Source organism: Artemia franciscana, chromosome 2 (genome assembly GCF_032884065.1).
Source record: "Artemia franciscana chromosome 2, ASM3288406v1, whole genome shotgun sequence".
Lineage (NCBI taxonomy): Eukaryota > Metazoa > Arthropoda > Branchiopoda > Anostraca > Artemiidae > Artemia > Artemia franciscana.
Window position 1 is genome coordinate 62,943,888 of NC_088864.1, and position 24,226 is coordinate 62,968,113.

General features: G+C 35.4%; 1 protein-coding gene across 2 annotated transcripts in view; it reads right to left on the bottom strand.

Moving 5' to 3' along the window:
• Positions 1-2,448: 2,448 nt before the first annotated feature.
• LOC136043913 (solute carrier family 35 member F2-like) overlaps positions 2,449-24,226 on the bottom strand; it is a 53,138-nt gene continuing 31,360 nt past the window's right edge. For both annotated transcript variants that reach the window (XM_065728957.1, XM_065728958.1), the window contains exons 9-11: positions 10,292-10,468; positions 8,143-8,365; positions 2,449-2,717 (exon numbers count right to left, since the gene is read on the bottom strand). In XM_065728957.1, the coding sequence (XP_065585029.1) occupies positions 2,670-2,717; positions 8,143-8,365; positions 10,292-10,468 (448 nt within the window). In that variant the 3' untranslated portion in view covers positions 2,449-2,669. The remainder of the gene's footprint in view (positions 2,718-8,142; positions 8,366-10,291; positions 10,469-24,226) is intronic.

Here is a 24,226-nt window from a genome sequence, read left to right on the forward strand (position 1 = left end):
GACGTTAAAGTGAAAAGACTTTGTGAAATTTCAGCTATATTGAGGTATTGACGCAACGTGTTTTCACCCAACAAAGAAAAGTCACTTGCTGATTGATTAACATTTACGCAAAACGTAGAGAATTAGCTGTGAAAGGGATCAAATCAAGCGAAGTAACTTGCAAATTGAAAACACTACAAGTTAAGCTACTAACATTGAATTCTATGATTTTGGTTGAATGCTATCGAACCTCAACAAAAAGCCTCCTTTACTCAGAGTGTCATTACCTTCAAATAATTTAAATTCGAATTCTCAAAATATAACCAATCCTGGTTGAAATATATAAAGATCTCTGACCTTCAGCCCTCGTGGATGGTTCCTTGCTTGAATAGTCTAAGCTATTAATTCAGTGTACAGATACGCACCGATATTAGCTTGATAAACTTAGATCATATATGGGACGTTCTAGCGATAAAGAGAGAAGATAAATTAAAGGGTCCACAAGAAAAAATCGCTGAAACAGGCAATATTCCTAAATTATATCACTGATAAATCTTAACAGCCATTATCTTCACATGTAATTTTTGCTTTTATGAGCCTAATTATAATTGTTGCTGTTGCATAGAAAAAAAACATTTAGTTGTCCGGTAAAAGTTAAATTTTTCAACTAGATTAATTGCTTTACAAAGAAACTAAAATTGTAGAAGTCGGCAACTATATTGCCATGAAAAACAAATGCTGCTCATGTGACAACGTATGAGTCTTGAGTTAGTAAGAAACTAACCAAGATAAGGTAAAACTTTACATCTTCTTTGGAATGCAAAAAGTATTATTAAAAAACGAAACAAGAAAATAATAATAACCAAATTATATGTTACACAGTGAACGATGAGTTTGGCTTTGACCCTAACGAAAAAAACACACAAAAAACAGAAGGACCCTGAAAATAGGCCAAAACTATATTTTTTTTTTCAAGTGGCTCGAAACTTGCATCCTTAATACCTTGGCCTAAGTGGAGACATTATCAAATTATAAGAATTACTAACACGGTTTTATTTTTATTTTTTGTCACTTTGAGTGAGACCCAGTTGACCAGTACCTTTTTTGGGGGGAGGGGGGGGGTCTTCTTTCTGATTTAATTCTGCTGGTCAGCCATCCTCGTAAAATCTTATGCACATACACGTTATGTCATATCACGTGCAAGCGCCTTATACAACCAGTGATGCTAATGAGGAAACAGAGAATGAGTGAAGTACATGCACGTTATGTTACGTCATGTGCAAGCACTTTATGCAACCAAAGATGTTAATACGGAAAAGGAATACCCTATGAATTAATCCCTATTACTTGCCTGAACTCGAGTATGCTCAATTGAAGTGATATTCTATTCTTTATAAGAAAAAGGAATTATGATAAAATAGCCTGACTTAGACCTGACTAGTGCAGCCATAACTTTTTCAACCTTTTTTTGAACAAACCAACTTCTAGCCATAATTTCCATATTCATTTTTAGAATTGATGCGACGAAATGTAAACCTATATTAATGTCCATGTAGATAGGTGCAAACAGGTACAACCATTGAGGAGAACCCCTCCAGTGTCAAGGTATGTCTATGTGATATTTTAATTCCTAGATTTTGAGGAGATCAATTTAGCAGAAACGCAGTCATTCTTTTCCCCAAACATATTGTGACAAAATTATGGACTGTGAAACTTGAAATAAAATGAAAGAAGTAAATTGTGATTGGGCTTTCACAAAGGTTTCACTTTATAGTCTTAATCTAGATTCACACCAACAAAAATTAATATGATAGGCAATAATTACGACCAATTTTAATAACTGTTACGTTCATGCGGAATTGTTTCTTCCGCGGTTGATGATGCTGTTTAGAAAAAAATTAAAACAATAATTTAAACAGCCGTTGCTGTTGTGTAGAAAAATACCTGACAAAAAAAAGAAAAGAAGAAGAAAATGAAGATAAATGGCACTGAAGAAAGAAGAATAAATTGGAAATATTTTGTCAAGAACATCTGCTCAATCGTCCTTGTGCTGACTCAGGAATATAAATAAAGATAAAATTAAACAGGACAATATAAAAGGACAAATCTTAAAGAAACTACAATAAAAAAGACTTTCCAAGCAACGGTGAAAGGACAGTGTTTATTATTAACACTGTTTTTCTACATTGTCTACGGTTTGTTTTTCTACATTGTCCTGGGGAATTTTATCCATATTTCTTGTTTTGATTTTGATTGTCTCGACCGAAACATTTCTACAGTATTTTTTTTTTACTGACTGTGATTACCCTCTTTTTTCTTCGTTATATTTTTTTTTGTCATGGTAAACCGGTGTGGTCTCATAAATAATTTAGGAAAGTGGTATAGGACAAATTGCCTATTTGAGTAATAAAAGTTGAACATCTCAGATCAATAAACCACTTGACAAAGAAACTTAAATTGCTTAAGTTGGCAACTTATTTTCCAAGAGAATATTGCTGACACATCAACATCTAAGTCAACCAAGATTTAAAATCATTAAAACAATTGCCGACAGAGATAGTAGAAAAAGTTGGCACTTGTTTCCAATTCCACGAGAATACTCTCCTTAAAAAAAAAACAAAAAAACTATAGGACTAGAAAAGCTAAGATATACAATACAAATAACTCATATGCCTATTTAAATTATATATTCACAGTTGCTCATCTCCGTCGTAGGTTGGACTTTGACGACTATATACCTAGAAAAAAAATATTAATATCAAAAACATTAACGTGCAAAGGGCAGCAAAAGTGAAATCTGACAGTTTGAATTCGTAATACGAGCTTACGCTACCAGCTATGTTGTTAAAACTTAACAAGCACAAAATAAAAAATAATTTTGAATAAAGTGAACCCCATGGTTTACATCATAAACTATATATAAGATAAGATAGATAAGATTTATTGCAAAAAAGCCTGCGGGCGATAGCAACACATAATTCAGTCTACAAACAAAGCTCAGGAACAAAATACAACCTTAGATAATATAAAAAAAAAGAACAACAAAAGGAACAGAATACAACTATACAACAACAATACACCTAACAAGCTATCCACTTAAACACAATTCCCTATGTTTAACCCCTAAACGAAGAAACTTGCACAACTGTTTAATAGCGCATGCGTTCCTCTCAGCCATCCACTCAGTTAGCCAACATCCACTCCCAAACCTTCGTCTAAAACATTCCTTCCGCAATTCAGACAGCTCTTCATACTTGGATATATGGATATATATACATACATAGTTATATGGTTTATACCGTAAACTATGAAGTACCAAGGAAAGTGAAACCGAAATCTGACTGTTTGAATTGGCTAAGAGGAAACTTACATTGCCTTATATATATATTTAAAAAGCAGGTTGTTGTTAAAACTTAATAAGCACAAAATAAAAGATAATTTTGAATCAAGTGAACCACATGGTTGTTTATAATCATAAACCATATGGTTTGCACCGTAAACCATGTACCAAGGACAGTGAAACTGAAATCTGACTGTTTCGATTGGCTAAGAGGAAACTTACATTGCCTTATATATACATATATATATATATATATATATATATATACATATATATATATATATATATATATATATATATATATATATATATATATATATATATATATCATATATATATATATATATATATATATATATATATATATATATATATATATATATATATATATATATATATATATATATATATATATATATATATATATATCATACAGGAAAAACTAGGAATTCAATTTATTATTAAAAAACCTTCATATGCAGCTATGCGTTGTTGGTACTATCAGGTGCCAAATAAAATAAAATAAAATGGTGGATTCAACATGGCAACATTGATGAAACTGTCGTACAGTCATGAAAACTTTATAGTTTTGAAACAACTAAAGGAAAAGTCTTACAAAATTTTGTTTTATTTTGGTTTCAATGTTACTTTAAGAATCAAAATGCATTTTATGAAGTGGTTGGCTCTAGTGATCTGTACCGTCAATGGCAACATTGCGTGTTGGAGTCAAGCACTAGAATAAAATAGCCATCTATTTACAAGAATAATTGATGTTTCTGAAAGTACCATTGAACTGCTGACTTTTTGAATGTTTTATTTAAAAAAAAGTCTTCTCACAAAATATGGGTATAACAGTCGGCTATATAAATCTCAAAATTTCCACTGAAAACGCAAAAAGGATTAATTATATAATAAAGGGATAAAACCCTAGCAGCTGTTTTGCTAGTTCAAGAGCCGAAGGAACTGGCTCTTTCTGAAAAATGTGACACGTAACTATAGTTGACAGAAAAATCGCGTTACAAAAAAAAAACTAAACAGAAATTAGCTGAAAGTTTATTTAGAAAAATTTGACAAAAAGACACAATTCAATAGCGATAGGTAGTATTCTTTAAGCCTAAAATACTAACATAAGAAAACTGAATACAATTAACACTGGACTTGTACAAATACTTGCCATAAGAGGTAAAAATCATCTAATCTCATTACTACGCTTTTAATGGCTGGGCCTAACCCGATTTCTTCTATGAGCTTACATGTTCAAATAATTTAAATTTTTTCGTCAAGGAAGCACCAGGTTATACAATATAAAAACACATAGTCGTTCCCATGCGTATATTCTTGAACTTAACGTTCCTACCCTTTAATGTATTAAATAAAAAACATGTTTTTTCAACTCAAGATAAGGAGCAACATTAAAACTCAATACGAACAAAATTAAAACTTAAAAACACCCCTCCTCAACACCTCGCTCTTCACACTAAACGTTTTGAGTACTCTTAAAAAAGCTTCTTATTGTCCCAATTAAACGACCCGTGTTTCCGGAGTCATTCTTAGAGAATTGGGACAAAATTCAAATTTTAGCGTGAAGAGCGAGGTGTTGAAGAGAGAGCAATCTCCTTCATATATTCAATAATCTCTGTTCGTTTTAAGTTTTGATGTTGCTCCTTACTTTCAGTTCGAAAAACTTTTTTTATTAAAATATTTTTTATTATTATTTAATTTCTAATCGTTTTTAAATAACGCCAGGAAATCTGGCCCCACCTCCACGTAGAAATTCTCTCTCCACGGAAATATCCTCTAGACAATTCAATTCTGGTAAAAATTTACCCCGGAGAATTACCCGTAACAACCCTACGCGTAAAATTGAAACGGAAAAAAAGCAAGACATATAAGAAGAATTTTGTATAGGAATTCTGGCAAATTTCCCCAGTGAATAATTTCCACTGACAAGTTCACCCCCCGGAAAAATGTCCTCCCCAAGGAAAATATACCCCTTGAAAAAACACCAGCAGAAAATTCACCCCTCCCTCCCCACCCCCAACCGAAAATGTATACTTACTTCCCAATAACAAATACTATGCGTAAGCAATAGACAAACTGTTTTACTTAAAGACCATTCCCCTATGGGAGGGGGCATGTTATATCCAAAGGCATAGTTACTAGACGTTTCAACTAAGATGAACAAAATGGCTATCTTAAAATCTTGATCGGACAATTTTGGGAAAAATGGGTGGGGGACCTAGTAGACCTCCAATTTTCGGTCACTTAAAAGGGCACTAGAACTTTTAATTTTCGTTCAAATGAGGCGTCTTACGATATTCTAGGACCACTGGGTCGATACGATCACCCCTGAAAAAAAAACACAAATATGTGCTGTTGTTTCTGGCAAAAAAAATCTATATTTTTTGCAGATAGGAGCTTGAAACCTGAACAGTAGGGTTTTCTGATACGCTAAATCTGATGGTGAAATTTTCGTTAAGATCCTACTACTTTTATGGGGTTTTGGCCCCCTTCTTTGAAAATCAAGCAAATGTTTTCAGGCTCGTAGCCTTTAATGGGTAACTAGACTTTATGAAACATAGATTTGAAATCAGCCCAATAAGCCGATTCTTTTGAAAATTTCATTTTTTAGAGTTTCGGTTACTATTGAGCGGGGTCACTCCTTACTTATAGTTCGTCACCACGAACTGTTTGAAAGACGAGATTCAATGGCAGTTATTTGAATTCGTTTTTATGGGGGAGGGGGGGGGGCAGAATCAAGTTTAAAATAGGCTAATTGTATAGGAAACATGAAACAAAGGGAAAGGAAAAGTAATCATCTGAAAATGTAGAACTAATTCTTGTCAAGTGCAAATTATACTTCACTAAAGGATTCTGAGAGAAAAATCTTCTGGAATGCATAATAACCGTTTTCAAATAAATAAGTTGCTATTCACACATCTTTTTACTAAATTTTACGTTACTCAATCATAAATGATTTTAATTCGAGTTCCGAGTTCGAAATGCTTCGAATTCGTGTAGAAAGTTTATTTCTCCTGTCGGCAAAGTTTAAAAATAGACTAATTGTATAGGAATAACCAAACAGAAACACGAAAAAATAATCATCTGAAAATGTAGAATTAATTCTTGTCAAGCCCAAATTATAGTTCACTATAAGATTCTGAGAGGAAAATCTTCCGAAATGCATAATAACCATTTTCAAAAAAATAAGTTGCTGTTCACACATCTTTTTACTAAATTTTACGTTACTCAATTAGAAATGATTTTAATTCGAGTTTCCGAGTTCGAAATGCTCCGAATTCGAGTAGAAAATTTATTTCTATTGTCAGCAAAATTATATTTGAAACAAATAAATAGCTTCCTATTTATGTACTGTTTGTATCTTCTTTTTTTCTGGGGGGTGGGGGGTGTAAATATTCTAAGTAGTTCTTTTGTGAATCGTTTTGATTTTGAAAGACAATGGACGTTTTTCATATGCTTTTGGAAAGGATGTGACGAACTCCCAGCTCATGAGCCAGACTTTTGGGCGAATCAAATGACAATGCGCGCCACTCCATCAGCCTTTGTAGGAAGGAATACACAAAGTCATTCCCAGAATGTTAGAGACACGCTGATTTGATTAACACTTGCCACATAACGTCTTTTGATTTACCTCACTACTTTACCGTGAATAAATTCTGATTCTCTAACGAGCTTATAGTGGCAACGTTTCGGTGGTTCGGTGTCAAAACATTCGGAACCATTCAACAGCGAAGAAAAACGTCCAATTATCTTTAAATAAAAAAAAAATTAAAAAACACAAAAAAAGAACTTTTGATTGTACCTAAAATATACCTTTAAAAAATTCATAACAAAATACCAATGGCGCATTTTTATCAGTGCGTTAACAGGACCAGGGCATGTGACGTGTACTATTATAATGTGTTTTACTTTTTGTTCTATTCATCATAAAGAAAAAAAGATAATGTTCAAAAGATCCAAAAATAATCAAAGATGGTTCTAGGCTTTCCAGGTCTATAAGGAAAGAAAGGCTAAGATTCTCAGGCCACGTTTATCACATGAGAAACGAGATAAACAGAAGTTTATTTATTTTAAAAAATGTTTATGTTCCGCTTTCTTACTTTTGGAAGTAGTAAGACAATCAAGCTTTCATTATCAAAACATCACTTTTCACATAACTGCTTAGTGATACAAGCAAAAATAATTTAACCGTGTAGGATCGAATATACAGGCAATTGAAACTACCAGTTTGCAATCCAGATCATATCTGGGAACCCCAGGTAATTTCACCCTTAAAATCACCAATATCATGTAAATTTTGGCTTGGGGGCTACAACTTCTAAGACAATGTTTTCTGTTGACGCCTCTCCCCCTCCTCAGAAAACTTCCATTTTCTATCAGTTTACAAACATTAAAATTAGAAGCCATTTTTTTTATCTAATAGGATGGAGTTTCACATTGGCCTCCAAGATTTCACATTCTCTAACAAAACATGCCAATAAACGAATATTCAGTTTACTTCTTATTTCAGATGAGAGTAGTTTTTGCTATGGCAACATAATTGTTACCATAGTTACTATGTTACCACAAGAATAGTTTTATACAGTCACATCATATGATGCTATCACTATACTTTTCTAGATAGGTTTCCAAGGAGTCCCCTTCATTTTCTAAGGAAACCAAGGATAGGTTTGCTTTTAATCACACGATCCAGTCAGAATTTATACGATGACAACATCTTTTAATGTTTTTAGCTTGGCAAATTTTATCCTTATTTTAGGACCAAGCCTAAAAAAAACTGAAAAAATTAAAGTCACACTCACTTGTAATATTGCTTTTGGATTGAATGTCACCTCTTTATGAACTTTGTGGCGTGGCATTGTGCTAAAAGCAGATTGCGGCCTTCCTTCAAAGGCTGGCGCGCTGACGCTCGTTGACATTTGATTTACTCGACAGTCTGGCTCATGAGCTGGGAGATCATCACCTTCTTCCCAACAATCCATACGAGATGAGGATAAACTCGATTTCATAGCTGGTTTTTGACGTCTAAAATGACCAAGAATTTGTCTTTTTAAAATTGACACTAATTTCAAGAGGTTAGTTACAAAAATGGCATTTCTCACATTCTGTTTTAGATGGGAGAGGCATGGAAAAGACATCTAGCGACTCATATAAACATAAATAAAATTATTGGTCACAAATACGAATAGACCAAGGTTTCTCAATCACAGTTCCCCAGAATTCTAGAGGACCACAAAAGGTCCCAAGAGGTTCCATGAGAACAAGCCAACTAAGAAGAAAGGTAAGATTTTAAAATAGATATATATATATATATATATATATATATATATATATATATATATATATATATATATATATATATATATATATATATATATATATATATATATATATATTTGACAGAGACACGCTGAACGTTGCGAACGAGTTGTTTGAAACATATAATTTATTTAAGGATTATGCAGGATAAAAATATCAAGAAACACTTTGTTAGGCTATTTGTACATTACTGTGTATGGCACCATTTCATATTTGAAATCAGAATTAATAATTGTTTAAACTCAGATATTAAAATATGGTTATGGATGTACCGAGCATCCGACCTAATACAGCTCAAGATGAATGATATAAAAGTCGCTGATTATCATTCAGAACAATGACTATCTCGACATTCACGGCGAAGAGTTGGTTTACTGTTTATGCTAGACCACCAAAAAAAGCATTAAGTCAAGAAATTAAGATGAAATTCCAGATGTTTATACAGGGTTACAGACAATAGAAATATTTAGATCCTCTTCCTACGAGAAAAACTGCGCTTGACAGTCATTGCGTTTAACCTTTTTATTGCTAAATACTTTATTTATCTACCTCGCCTGAAAAAAAAGAAAAGTACACCCTTGAATCGACTTTCGTATATCTTTCAATATGAAATTCCAATTTCCTTTTATGGTTTTCGCTTATGACATTTAGGTCATTATCATTCTAATTCATTTATTTGTATTGAGTTATAGCTATTATCCAGCATTCATTCACAATGGAATAGTTGTTTAATAGAGAGACCAAAAAGAAAGAAATACGACACCCCAAGATTTTTGCTCCTCTGAATTGTAAAAGCAAATCTCTTAAATGTAGATTCGGTATCCAAAAGATTGATTGAGTCATTTAGTCAAACAATTATCGCCATTTTTTGGTGTTCATTTTTACTGTTATTAATTTTTTGGCACTAATTATAAGGCCAATTTTTAATTGATTTGCTTAACGGTTTAAATGTTTTTTTAAAGCAATCAACCTAAATTCACTAACGCAAAAGATATACTAGAACTAAGCCAATTTTTTTTCTTTTTTTGCTAAAAAAAAAAAAAAACACAAAATTTACGGTTCTTAAAAAATTGTTTGAAGCACACAAATACAGTATGTTGGCTGTTAAATGTTTAATATTTTTCAAAGGAGCTATTTTAACAAAGCCAGTACTAAAAAAGATAATTATCTCCACATTGAGATATACATTAACCCGTTTTGATGCCAAAATTAACTAGCAGACACAACCAAACCCTATTTTCAAGTGTTTGTTCTATGGACTAGATCAACTTGGCTTCTGAGCAGTTTAAATAGCTGTTTAAAGCCAGCTATCTAAACTATTTAACGCTCTATTGGAAAATTTTCAAAATATATTAAAAGAATATATTGGCTACAAAACAAGGAGTTTATGGTTTTTAACTAATTACTTGAATAGGAGCACACACGTCAGCCGAAATTGACTTCGAGAGGTCGAAAGCGGGGGGGGGGGACTAAAAAAAACTCAAGATATATAGTAGTTATAAGAGAAATATACGACAGCATTTAAGAAAGCTGGAGACAGAGATGCGTCGAGCCTGAAAGTCACTCGCCTGTCTTCTTACATGTCCGATAGGTACACTCAGAACAAACCGACCCTAGAATAAAAATACTTACCTGTATGTGCCATATGCCATTTCAGTTGCATTATTATACAGAGGGATGCATGGCGGCTTACTACTTGCGGGTGGCGGAGGAGGCGGAAATGGTACCAAAGGAGAGGTGAGTTCAAAATCACCACTACTACTCCTTGCAGTTGCTGCCGTTGTGACAGTAGGTGTTCGACTTAATGTGCTAAAATAAATACTTAATTGAACAAACAGGTTTATACAATTTAAACTATACCCTGGCCGGATTTAAAGCTTTGACGCTTCTAGGCCCAAGCGTTTTTGCCGCACAGTATTCATACCAAAGGGGGGGGGGGTCAATATTCCTTAAGAAAATAATCTTTATAATGACAATTTTTTTATTGCAAAATAACTCCACTTGTGCTAATAATTTGAGAATCAATTGTTAGTACGTTGGGATATTAAATAAACCAACAAGGTATTGAAAATAGGTTTAATCTATTGGTAGATAGCAACATATAAATAAATGTACGCATTATGCATTATAATGTAAGTAGAACTATTCATCTTCAAAGCCCAATTGATAAAATCTTCCTCCTAACTATTTTTTCGTGTGAAGGTGTCTATGATGTCATTGCACAGCAGAATCAAATGAATGTTAGTACATTGGGAGTATTAAATAAATTAAGGTATTGAAAATAGGTTTAATCTATGAGTGAATAATAACATATAAATAAATGCGCGCATTATATATTATTTTGTAAATAGGACTATTCATCTTCAAAGCCCAGTTGATAAAGTCTTCCTCCTTACTATTTTTTCGTATGAAGGTGCCTATGATGTCATTGCACGGCATCTCTTGAGTTAGCCTTCCGTCAATAGTGAGAAGGGATAATGATGTCGATCTATCTCGACTGATTGAAGATCTTAAATATGTCTATGCCCGACGAAGGGTGGAGAAGAATATTTCTCTTCTGCAGTTTGTGGCAGCTCACTAAGAACCATTCTTTAAGTCAATCTCAATGTTTGGATAGATGTCAACTGCATAAAAATGTTGCAAATCTTAGCTAACGTCAGTTAAAATCATGCTTGTTTTTCTACATCAGAATTTGTACCAAGAAGGGTTTAAATGTAAGCATTCATCTTCAACAACTGGCTCAAAATTGTCGGGATAAAAACTCAATAGCTCACTTGAATGCTTCGTGATTTCTGAGGTGTGATTTGCGCGGCGGTGGAGTTCACTTGGCCCTTTGACGAGTCGCCTCAGTCCAGTTTTGTTAAGAAAAAAATAGATCAGTTATAATTTATTGCACCCCCTAAATCCGGGCCTAGTGGACCAATTGGTAAATCACAGCCTGATGACAAAGCGATTACGTTGTTTAATCCAATTGCCCAGGTGTATAATAAAATGTGTTTTGGCCAGGTTCTGTGGATGAAGGATGATAGTTTGTAAAAAATTGTAGTTCAGTTAGGTCCAATTGAAAAGTAGGTTGCTCTTGAATGGAATAAACGTGATGCAAAAAAACATATTTAAGGGAAGCTGATCAAATTTCAAAGCTCAAATTATATCATTTAAACCGTTAAAATAAAAAATAAAGTCTTGTAAACACTATCAATTTTTATTTAAAGGTATCTAATGACAAAATAAAATATACTGTTCTAAAATCATAAATACAAAATTATACCAAGTCAATAAATCAACGCAATACCGTCAGTTTTCACAGTTAAAAATAGTTACCAGATTATGGTAAACAGATTAAAAGTTTTAGTTTCATAAGTTTTTTGTTTTCATAGTCGAAATTAACTAACAGATTATAAGAAACATACTTGATTTAAAGAAATAGGTTAGTATAAAGTTCCAAATCGCTATTACTACTCTTTGCTGTCGCTGTTGAAGTGACATTCATTGGACAAACTGATAATTCTATTGACACCATTTTCCTTATTTAAAACTATCAGTTTTCATAGCTAAAAGTAGTTACCAGAATATAGTAAACTGCTCTGAGGAAACTGACAAATTTACAAGGGTTGAAGAGGAATTAAAAATTACTAACACTGCCGACAGACCTACATTGCGTAGAAAAACTAGGATAATTTGATATAACCGCAATTTTAATTCATTAAAACTTGAATTCAAATATTTAATTCTTTATATTTAATCTGAGTTTTCTGAAAGAAAACAAATTCTTTGTTCCGAATTGATTATAAAATAGTATGTATACATAGACATTAAAGTTAGCGTAAAAAATGTTAGTATACAGGTTTCGTCTCTATAAAGAACACAGGCCGTGATAAGAAAAAATAATGTATACACCTACTGTACCTTTTTTGACAGACATACACAGATGAATTCCTTCAGGGGAGGGTGAGAGGAGGCAATAATAAAAAATATTATATGATGTTTTGAATGGAAGCACCCAGGGACCAAGGCAATTTTAGGGCAAACGTTTCCCGAGACCCCCGCCCCGTGGGTACATCCCTGCCTTTTAGCAGAAGTTTTATTTTATTTTCAGCCAAGTAGAAGAAAAAAAAAAATACAGAATCACGTGTGCTACAAGGAGAAATTCACAGGTGCTAGAAAGGGATTTGCTTCTATTAGGGTTTAAGTCGAACAATCTCACTTTCCTATTCAGATAAATTTTACTAAAACAACTTCTTGTTACAATGGAGGAATAGGAGGGGGTTCTTCTTCCACCCTGATCCCTTATTAGCAGTGCTTATTAAAAAACTATTGATCTACCGAAAAGTCTTATCTAGGTTTAATAGTTAAATTTATTAATTTTTTCAGTAAATTTTTGTGTTTTTTTCTCTAGACAAGCTTTAGCCAACCCCCCTCCCACCCCCACCCTCGACTTGTCAGTTTTCCAATTACGAAAGTCAAGAAAATAAAGATTTTCTTCAATCTACTAGCTTGGTATGAACTGAAAACCAGAATAAAGTCTCATTTCCCAGGCATTTTTGATCATAAATAATAAATAAGAAATTTAAGTTCAAAGTTAATATAAAGTCAATGCAAAATCAGTAGTCAAATTCGCATGGCAACTTAAATTACAATTGCCCCATCTATTCTTCAACATGATTTTGTTTTTTCAAACAGTTCATGGTAACGAAGAGTAATGTGTGATAATGATATTTATTTCACTTAGTATGGAATTACTAAACCAACCACTGTCGCAGGGTTCGGGTAAATCAGTCACTCATTCGTCAAAAGGCTTGAGCTAGGACTACCCCAAGGATCTCCTCTTAGCCCTCTACTTGTCTTACTTATGTTTTCACAGTGCCAAGTTTCAAGTTCAATGATATCCAAACGGGAATTTGCTGATGATGTCACTATTTGGGAATGTGGACACTCAACTGAAGAGTTGGAGACTAATCTACGAAAACCCTTTCTCAGAAAGCCTTTCTATAAATTTTTCTGAGAAACGATTTCAAGTCAAAGATGTAAAGCGGTCTTGCGTGAGAAGAAGATCAATCTTTAGACGACTTCCTTCCTTCTCCTGGGCAGTAAAAGCGCATCAGTTTTAGTAAAGGCGCATCAGTTCAAAAATTGATTATGGACAGATAGTATACAGCGATTGTAGTAAAACCAATCCAGCAAAGCTAGAGACCCTTCAAAATGTATTTCTTTAGGAATTCAATTTTCAGAGTTCAGTTTAGGAATTCAAAATATAATTGCTTTAGGACTTCAACACTACTCAGAGGGGGTGTCAACACCACTCTAAAATTCGCCAACTAGAAGAAATTTCTTCGATATTTGAACAGAGCCCTGATATCAGAGTTAAATTACTTCACAAAAAATCAGGCATATGGCTGAAAACACTCCCTGCATTAGTTAAACATTTGGAAAAGGGTGCCATCAATCTTCAGGAAGAATTGGGGCACGGGATACTTTTATTCCCAAATGTCCTCCAACTAATTGCTGAAGAGAACAAAATATCTCTCCGGCAATAACTTGAGAGAAATTCCAAAAGTTTAGACCGACAAAGTTCCATGATCTTCCAGGAAATTTATACTGATGGCTCTATAGAAGCAGATAAAGCAGCTGCTGCCGCAGTCAGCCCCCAGCTAAACCTCCACATCTCGAAACTGCTCCCCGACGGTTCCTCTATTCTCACGGCGGAGATAGCTGCAATATACAAGGCTCTGAAGATAGTCCACACAAACCTTCCAGCCAGGAAAAAGACATTTGTTTTCTAAAACTCCCAATCATCTTTAAAAACAATTAAGAAAATTCAACTTGAAGTCACAGAAAAGATGTCCGTTTTCGAGAACTGATATTAGCCCTTGTCAAAGAGGGAATAGAACTGGTCTCCCAACACGTCTACAGGTTTGTTGTTTGGCTCGAACCAGCCAAAACTTAGTATCTACTACCCTTAAGGATACACTAAGACTTAGAAATTGCAATTTACTACACTACAGACCGTTGAAACTCATTTTCAAGGACCACAGGATAATTTGGTGTTTCTGAAGATTAAGAGTCCATTCTTAATCTTTTTAAGATTAATCTTCTAAGCGGATATTGGTGAATAACTCACTTTATTGTTGTTAGGTATTTTATTTTAATTCTTATAATTTTTGATCTTTTGTTGAATTTTATTTATCTTTAATTTTTCGGCGGTTTTTTGCATTGGTTTTTAATTGGTTTTGTTGTACTTTCTACCTTCGTTTTTTGGTTTTTACTTTTTCCTTGATGATATTATTTTGTTCGTGCTGAAGAAGAGGGGCGGTTCTTCTCTCAAAATATTTGCATTGTGTGTTTTCTTCAGTATTTTCATTTGGCCTTTTTTGACCCCATTTTTGATCGTTTTCTTTCTTTATGTCATGGCAGGCCATTGTGGTTTAAGAAATTATCCTCAAGAGTCAACTCATGATTTTCCACAGGGAAGAACACTTGTCGAGCTAATACCTAAACCATTTCTATCACCAATGCGAATCAACAGTCGAGACCTTTCAGCATCTCCTGTTTGAATACAAAGGCAACAAAAATCTCCTCAATGCTTGTTAAGACCACGAGGAAATTGGGATTTAAGGAAGATTTCAAGCTGTTGATAGAAGCAGACCTCCCAGGAAGAGCGTTGACTTTTCAAGATAATGATTGACTTCTTCCAAAGTTTCAAAATCTTATGATTTGTGGCAAAAAAGAAAAAATAAGTAAGGAGCGACTCGCCTCAATAGTAACCAAAACTTTTAAGAACAGAATTTTTATAACAATAGATACATCAAAAGAACTGGGTTTTTACGCCAGTCCAAAATTTATGAGTTCATTAGGTTCAATGTTACCCTTAAAAAGGCACGAGCCCTTAAAAAGCGCACCAGCTTATCAGAGAACCATAATGTAGTTTTCAAGCTTCTATCTCCATAAATATGGAATTTTGTGTTTTTTGTTTGTTTTGTTTTTTTTTGCAAAGAGAAAGCTCATGGATTCGCGTTCAGCATTTTTTTTTCCAGTGGTTTTTGCCTAGATGATAAGGAAAGGACTCATTTGAAGAAAAATTGGAAATCATAGTGCCTTTTTGAAGTGACCAAAAAGATTAAAGAGCAACTAGCCCCCTCCTGTACCCTTTTCCCCCAAAGTTGTCTGATCGAAATTTTGATAGTAATTTTGTTGAACATTGTTGAAAGATTCAATAACTATGCCTTCGAGGATGACAAGACCTGCCATAGTCCCTGGGGAAAGGACTGTAAGTTACACAATTTTCCTAATGTTCACATACAGTATTTATTACTGGGAAGCATGCAGAATTTTTTTGCGGGTATGCTCTGCGGGGGATTTTCCGAGAGAGAATTTTCCAAAGAAATTGTACAGAGGGAGAGGGCAGGTAATTCTTGGCATGATTTGACAAACGGTCAAAAACTAAATAAGAAGACAAGTTGGAAGCGGAAGTAAGAAGCAACAATAAAACTTAAAAGACCAGAAATAGGAAAAATGGAAAATCAGCAAAAAACAGAAAAAAGGAGGAAATGGCAGAAGATTTGGTTGAACTTATGTCGTGTTTCAGCTGCAAGAAACGAACAGAGATTATTCCGTATATGAGGAGGAATGCTCCTTCCTCAACCCTCGTTCTTTACGCTACAGTTTAACTTTTTGTCACAATTCTTTAAGAAATACTCCTCAAACGCAAAAAATTGAATTTAAATGAGATGTATTCTTAAATGAGCTATGAAAGCTTAGCGTGAAGAGAACGGGTTGAGAAAGGGGTGGTCCCTTCCTATATAGAATGTTTTCTGTTTGTTTTTAGCTTTAATGGTGCTCCTTATTTTCAGTTGAAAAAGTTTTTATATGCAATAACAAGTAAACGCGAGTGCTGTGAAGATCGTCAAGTCTAGCTTCAGCAAGCAGAATACTTGTAACTAGCTCCCCCCCCCCTCAATAGCATCATCACTCGTTAAAAAACTATTGTAAATCTATTGGTTCATATTTAGCGGGTACTCTCTCCAGAAGAAAATCTGGCATTTTGAAAAAAAAAATGGTAAACGAAGAAAAGCATCCAAAACTTTTAAAGACGACATGAAAATATAGATGGTGATTGTTATCGCGAACGTTTAAAATACGAAGTAATTTATTGGTGGGAACAATAAACAAACACAGATTTTTGTGTTTCGTTTATTGTACCGTTATTTTGCGCAGAAGAGAGCAAGAGCAAGCAGGAAGAGTCGTATTGATACCAATCGGCTGGGAACAGACAGCTTGAGAACTTGGAATTTCCCAAAAGTCAATCAAATTTCGTATTTGTTGTGATTTTTTGTCGATGTGCTCAAAAAAAAGTTAAGAAAAAAAGAAGAAAAACTGTAGTTCGAAATTCATGCTAAAAAATGGTAAGAAAAAAACAAAAACAAACAAGATATAGCAGTTTTACCGTAAGGTGCTACAAAACTAACTTTTTGGAATTAGAAAGGAGACCATTTAGGATTCCAGATGCCTTTTTATGAAGGAGAAGCAAATGAAATTAAGATACAGAACAGTTGGGATAAGTGAATGAAAGTGGAAGCGCCTGGAAAATCTAGTTGGCACATTTTTTTTACTTGTTATGAAGAAAGAATTGTTTTATAAACATCTTTTTTTCTGGAAAGAGTAGCCATTAAATAAAAACAATTCTATTTTATCAACAAGAGCTAAGAGCTCATATGGCACTTGTGACGAGGCGAGAAGAGCTAAGAGCCAAGAGATCATATGGTATGAGCTCTAACAAAATTCTATGAATCAATAGATTGATTTAAAAAGGAAAATAAGAGGCTTAATGCCGGTCAGGAATTAAAATAAGAGCTCTGAGTCACGATGTCCTTCTAAATATCAAAATTCATTAAGATCCGATCACCAACTCGTAAGTTATAAATACCTAATTTTTTTCTAATTTGTCCTCTCCCTTTAGCCCCCCAGATGGTCGAATCTGGGAAAACGACTTTATCAAGTCAAATTGTGCAGCTCCCTGACACGCCTACCAATTTTCATCGTCCTAGCACTTCCAGAAGCACCAAAACGCCAAATCACTGAAACCCTCCTCCCAACTCCCCCAAAGAGAGCGAATCCAGTACGATTCTGTCAATCACGTATCAAGGACATTTGTTTATTCTATCCACCAAGCTTCTTCCCGATTCCTCCACTCCAAGTGTGTTTCCAAGATTTCCCCCTCCAACTCCCACCAATGTCAAAAGATCTGGTCGGGATTTGAAATAAGAGCTCTAAGACATGAATTCCTTCTAAAAATCAAATTTCATTAAGATCCGATCATCTTTTCGTAAGATAAAAATACCCCAGTTTTCACGTTTTCCAAGAATTCCAGTTTCCCCCTCCAACTCCCCCCAATGTCACAGGATCTTAAAATTAGGAATTTAAAATTAGAACTTTAAAGCACAAGATCCTTCTAAATATCAAATTTCATTAAGATCTGGTCACCCTTTCGTAAGTTACAAATACCACAATTTTCAAAATTACCCCCCCCCCAATTCCACCAAAGAGAGCAGATCCGGTCCGGTTATGTCAATCACGTATCTTAGACAGGTTTCTATTCTTCCATCCAGTTTCATCCTGATCTCACCACTTTAAGTATTTTCTAAGGTTTCCGGTCCCCCCAACTGCCCCCCCCCCCAATTACGCTTGATCCGGTTGACATTTAAAATAAGAGATCTGAGTTACGAGGTCCTTCTAAATATGAAGTTTCATGAAGCTCCGATCACTCCTTCGTAAGTTAAATTACGTCATTTTTTTCTTGTTTTTCATAATTACCCCCCCCCCCAATAGAGCCGATCCGTTCCAATTATGTAAATCACGTATGTAAGACTTCTGCTTATTTTCCCCACCAAGTTTCATCCCGATCCCTCCAATCTAAGTGTTTTCCAAGTTTTATGTTTCCCCCTCCCAACTCCCCCCAATGTCACCAGATCCGGTCAGGATTTAAAATAAGAGCTCTGAGACACGACATCCTTCTGAATATCAAATTTCATTGAGATTCGATCACCCGTTCGTAAGTTAAAAATACCTCATTTTTTCTAATTTTTCAGAAATAACTCCCCCCCCCCCCCAACTAGCCCAAAGAGAGCGGATCCGTTCCTTTGTGTCAATCATGTATCTAGGACTTGTGTTTATTTTTTCCACCAAGTTTCATCCCCGATCCCTCCACTCTAAGTGTTTTCCAAGTTTTAGGTTTCCCCCTCCCAACTCCCCCCCCCCCAATGTCACCAGATCTGGTCGGGATTTAAAATAAGAGCTCTAAGACACAATATCCTTCTAAACATCAAATTTTATTGAGATCCGATCACCCGTTCGTAAGCTAAAAATACCTCATTTTTTCTAATTTTTCAGAATTACCCCCCCCCCCCCCACCTAGCCCAAAGAGAGCGGATTCGTTCCGTTTGTGTCAATCATGTATCTAGGACTTGTGTTTATTTTTCCCATCAAGTTTCATTCCGATCTCTCCATTCTAAGTGTTTTCCAAGATTTTAGGTTTCCCCCTCCAACTCCCCCCAATGTCATCAGATCCGATCGGGATTTAAAATAAGAGCTCTGAGACACAATATCATTCCAAACATCAAATTTCATTAAGATCCCATCACCAACTCATAAGTTAAAAATACTTCATTTTTTCTATTCTTTCCGTATTAACCGACCCCCCACTCCCCCCCCAGATGGTCAAATCGGGAAAACGACTATTTCTAATTTAATCTGATCCGGTCCCTGATACGCTTGCCAAATTTAATCGTCCTAGCTTACCTGAAAGTGCCTAAAGTAGCAAAACCGGGACCGACAGACAGACCGACAGAATTTGCGATTGCTATATGTCACTTGGTTAATACCAAGTGCCATAAAAACTTGTTTCACGTATAAAACTTAAAAATCTTATCACGAAGAAAGGTGAATTTTCCTCTCGCATGGTATTCAAGTTCCCCTATTGAATTCTCCCATTCCCAGTCCCTTTGCAAGTGGAAAAGAATAACACAAGTTTTTGAAGAAAAAAAACTACCTATTGAAAAGAATAAACCATTCAAATACAAAGCTGATTCGTTAATGATAGATGTTATTTGTTTTCATCTGAACAATAAAATTAATTACAAAATAAATTCTTGAGAATTCAGAAAAAATGCTTGACAGATTTTTTTTTTCTTTGAACGACGGTTCAGTTAAATGGGGTTGAGTTGTACGGGGATTCAGCTAAACAAGGGTTCACTTAAATGAGGTTGATTTGCATGGGGGTTCAGCTGAACGAGGGTTCAATTAAACGGGGTTGAGTTGCACGGGTTAAGTTACACAAAATTTTACTATTGAAATACAATAAAAAGTAATTTAAAATACAATAAAAAGTAAATCCTTGAAAATTCAGAAAAACTGCTTGACAGATTTTTTTTCTCTTTCTTTGAACGACGGTTCAGTTAAATGGGGTTGAGTTGCATGGGGGTTCAGCTGAACGAGGGTTCAATTAAACGGGATTGAGTTGCACGGGTTAAGTTACACAAAATTTTACTATTGAAATACAATAAAAAGTAATTTAAAATACAATAAAAAGTAAATCCTTGAAAATTCAGAAAAACTGCTTGACAGATTTTTTATGGCACTTGGTATTAACCAAGTGACATATAGCAGTCGCCAATTCTGTCGGTCTGTCGGTCTGTCTGTCGGTCTGTCGGTCCCGGTTTTGCTACTTTAGGCACTTCCAGGTAAGCTAGGACGATGAAATTGGCAAGCGTATCAGGGACCGGACCAGATTAAATTAGAAATAGTCGTTTTCCCGATTTGACCATCTGGGGGGGAGTGGGGGGCCCGGTTAATTCGCAAAAAATAGAAAAAATGAAGTATTTTTAACTTATCAGCGGGTATTTGGATCTTAATGAAATTTGATGTTTGGAATGATATTGTGTCTTAGAGCTCTTATTTTTAATCCCGACCGGATCTGATGACATTGGGGGGAGTTGGAGGGGGAAAACCTAAAGTCCCGGTTTTGCTACTTTAGGCACTTCCAGGTAAGCTAGGACGATGAAATTTGGCAAGCGTATCAGGGACCGGACCAGATGAAATTAGAAATAGTCGTTTTCCCGATTTGACCATCTGGGGGGGGGAGAAGGGGCCGGTTAATTCGGAAAAATAGAAAAAATGAAGTATTTTTAACTTATGAGCGGGTGATTGGATCTTAATGAAATTTGATGTTTGGAATGATATTGTGTCTCAGAGCTCTTATTTTAAATCCCGACTGGGTCTGGTGACATTGGGGGGAGTTGGAGGGCGGAAACCTAAAATCTTGGAAAACACTTAGAGTAGAGGGATCGGGATGAAACTTGATGGAAAAAATAAGCGCAAGTCCCAGATACATGATTGACATAATCGGAACTTTTGCTCTCTTTGGGGTAGTTGGGAGGGGGGGAGTAAGTCTTAAAAATTAGAAAAATGAGGTATTTTCAACTTACGAACGGGTGATCGGATCTCAATGAAATTTGATGTTTAGAAGGATATCGTGTCTTAGAGCTCTTATTTTAAATCCCGACCGGATCTGGTGATGGGGGCGGGGAGTTGGGAGGGGGAAACCTAAAACTTGGAAAACACTTAGAGTGGAGGGATCGGGATGAAACATGGTGGGAAAAATAAACACAAGTCCTAGATAGATGATTGACATAAACGGAACGGATCCGCTCTCTTTTTGGTAGTTGGGGGGGGGGGGGTTAATTCTGAAAATTAGAAAAAATGAGGTATTTTTAACTTACGAATGGGTGATTGGATCTCCATGAAATTTGATTTTTAGAAGGATATCGTGGCTCAAAGCTCTTATTTTAAATCCTGACCGGATCTGGTGACATTGGGGGAAGTTTGGGGTGGGGAGACCTAAAATGATGGGAAACCCTTAGATTGGAAGGATTGGGATGAAACTTGGTTGGAAAAATAAGCAAAAGTCTTGCATACGTAATTTACATAATTGGAACGGATCCGCTCAATTGCGGGGGGGGGGGGGGGGGTAATTCTGAAAAATAAGAAAAATAACGTATTTTTAACTTACGAAGGAGTGATCGGATCTTCATGAAACTTCATATTTAGAAGGACCTCGTAACTCTGATATCTTATTTTAAATCTCAACCGGATCAAACGTAATTGGGGGGGGGGGGGCAGTTGGGGGGACCGGAAATCTTAGAAAATACTTAAAGCGGTGAGATCAGGATGAAACTGGATGGGAAGAATAGAAACCTGTCTAAGATACGTGACTGACATAACTGGACCGGATCTGCTCTCTTTGGTGGAATTGGGAGGGGGGAGGTAATTTTGAAAATTGAGGTATTTGTAACTTACGAAAGGGTGACCAGATCTTAATGAAATTTGATATTTAGAAGGATCTTGTGCTATAAAGTTTAACTTTAGGTTCTGACCTTCTCACAAGTGCCAAATGAGCTCTTGGCTCTTGGCTCTTCCGACCTCGTCCAAATGAGCTCTTGGCTCTTCCGACCTCGTACCATATGAGCTCTCGGCTCTTCCGACCTCGTCACAAGTGCCATATGAGCTCTTAGCTCTTGTTTTCTCTTTCTTTGAACGATGGTTCAGTTAAATGGGGTTGATTTGCACAGGGGTTCAGCTGAACGAGGGTTCACTTAAATGGGTGAAGTTGCACGGGAGTTCAGTTGAACAAGGGTTCAATAAAATGGGGTTGAGTTGCATGGGTTCAGTTACACAACATTTTAAAATAGATACTTCGGAATTTTTGGTGATGGTGGCGAAATTGAAGACTAATCCTTATTTTCAATAAAAGCCAAAAATACTTCGAAATAGCAATACTCAAACACCAACTCAACATTGTTTAGAATTTGTATTGTATGACATTATGTTAATTAGATGCAATTAGATGGTAAAAATTACGTTAATTGACTACATGTTAATTAAACCCTGTTATACGAAAATACTGAGAATGCACATAGTAGACACACAGAATAATGTTTTTTTTTTCTTTACATTCATTTTTAACAGAAATTAAGCTTCACCTGAAAAACAAACACAGAAGCTTAAGGACCAGGATGATTTATTTCCAAAACAAGGATCGACTCCAGATGATTTTGGGAGTCTAGAAGGCAAAAAAGCGGAAGCGATGGATCGATTTTATATAGAAAACTTGCAAAGTTTCATGCTTTAATATTTCTAATTATATATTTAGTAACAGTATGTATTAATATATATTATATAAAATATATAGTATATAAATGTAAAACATATAATTATATAAAATGTATTTTATATAAAACATATATAAAATATATACTAATATATATTACACAAAAATATGTTTAATGATATTTTTAATAACAACTTCAAAAAATTAAATTAAAGACACCAATGGTCTGAGATCAAGTCAACATTAACCAAATCATATTAGATGGAAAGTCATTGAGAAATATTAAAAACGGATAAAGCATACATAGTTCCAACAAAACAACAAGAGCTCATATGGCACTTGTGACGAGGTCGGAAGAGCCAAGAGCCAAGAGATCATATGGTATGAGCTCTGGAAAAATTCTAAGAATCAATAGATTGGTGTGAAAAGAAAATCAGAAGCTTAATGCCGGTCAGGATTTAAAATAAGAGCTCTGAGTCACGAGGTCCTTCTAAATATCAAAATTCATTGAGATCCGATCACCCACTCGTAAGTTAAAAATACCTCAATTTTTCTAATTTTTCCTCTCCCTTCAGCCCCCCAGATGGTCAAATCGGGGGAAACGACTTTACCAAGTCAATTCGTGCAGCTCCCTGACACGCCTACCAATTTTCATCCTCCAAGCACGTCCAGAAGCACCAAACTCACCAAAGCGCTTAACCCCACCTCCTAACTCCCCCAAAGAGAGCGGATCCGGTCCGGTTATTTCCGTAACATATCTTGGACTTGTGCTTATTCTTCCCACCAAGTTTCATCCTGATCTCTCTGCTTTGAGTGTTTTCCAAGATTTCCGGTCCCCCCCCCCAATGACACTGGATCCGGTCGAAATTTAAAATAAGAGATCTGAGTTACGATCTGAACATGAAATTTCATTTAGATCCGATCACTCCTTCGTAAGTTAAAAATACCTCATTTTTTCTAATTTTTTAGAATTAACCTTCCCACCCCCCAACTCCCCCAAAGAGAGCGAATCCGTCCCGGTCATATCAATCACGTATCTAGGACTTGTCATCTCGATCCCTCCACTCATCCACTTCATCCCGATCCCTCCACTCTAAGCGTTTTCCAAGATTTTAGGTTCCCCCTCCCCAGCTCCCCCCAATGTCACCGGATCCGGTCGGGATTTAAAATAAGAGCTCTGAAAACACGATATCCTTCCAAGATCCGATCGCCCGTTAGTAAGTTAAAAATACCTTATTTTTTCTAATTTTCCGATTTAACCGTCAACCAACTCCCCCTCCCCAGATGGTCGAATCGGCGAAACGACAATTTCTAATTTAATCTGGTCTGGTTCCTGATACGCCTGCCAAATTTCATCGTCCTAGCTTACCTGGAAGTGCCTAAAGTAGCAAAACCGGGACAGACAGACC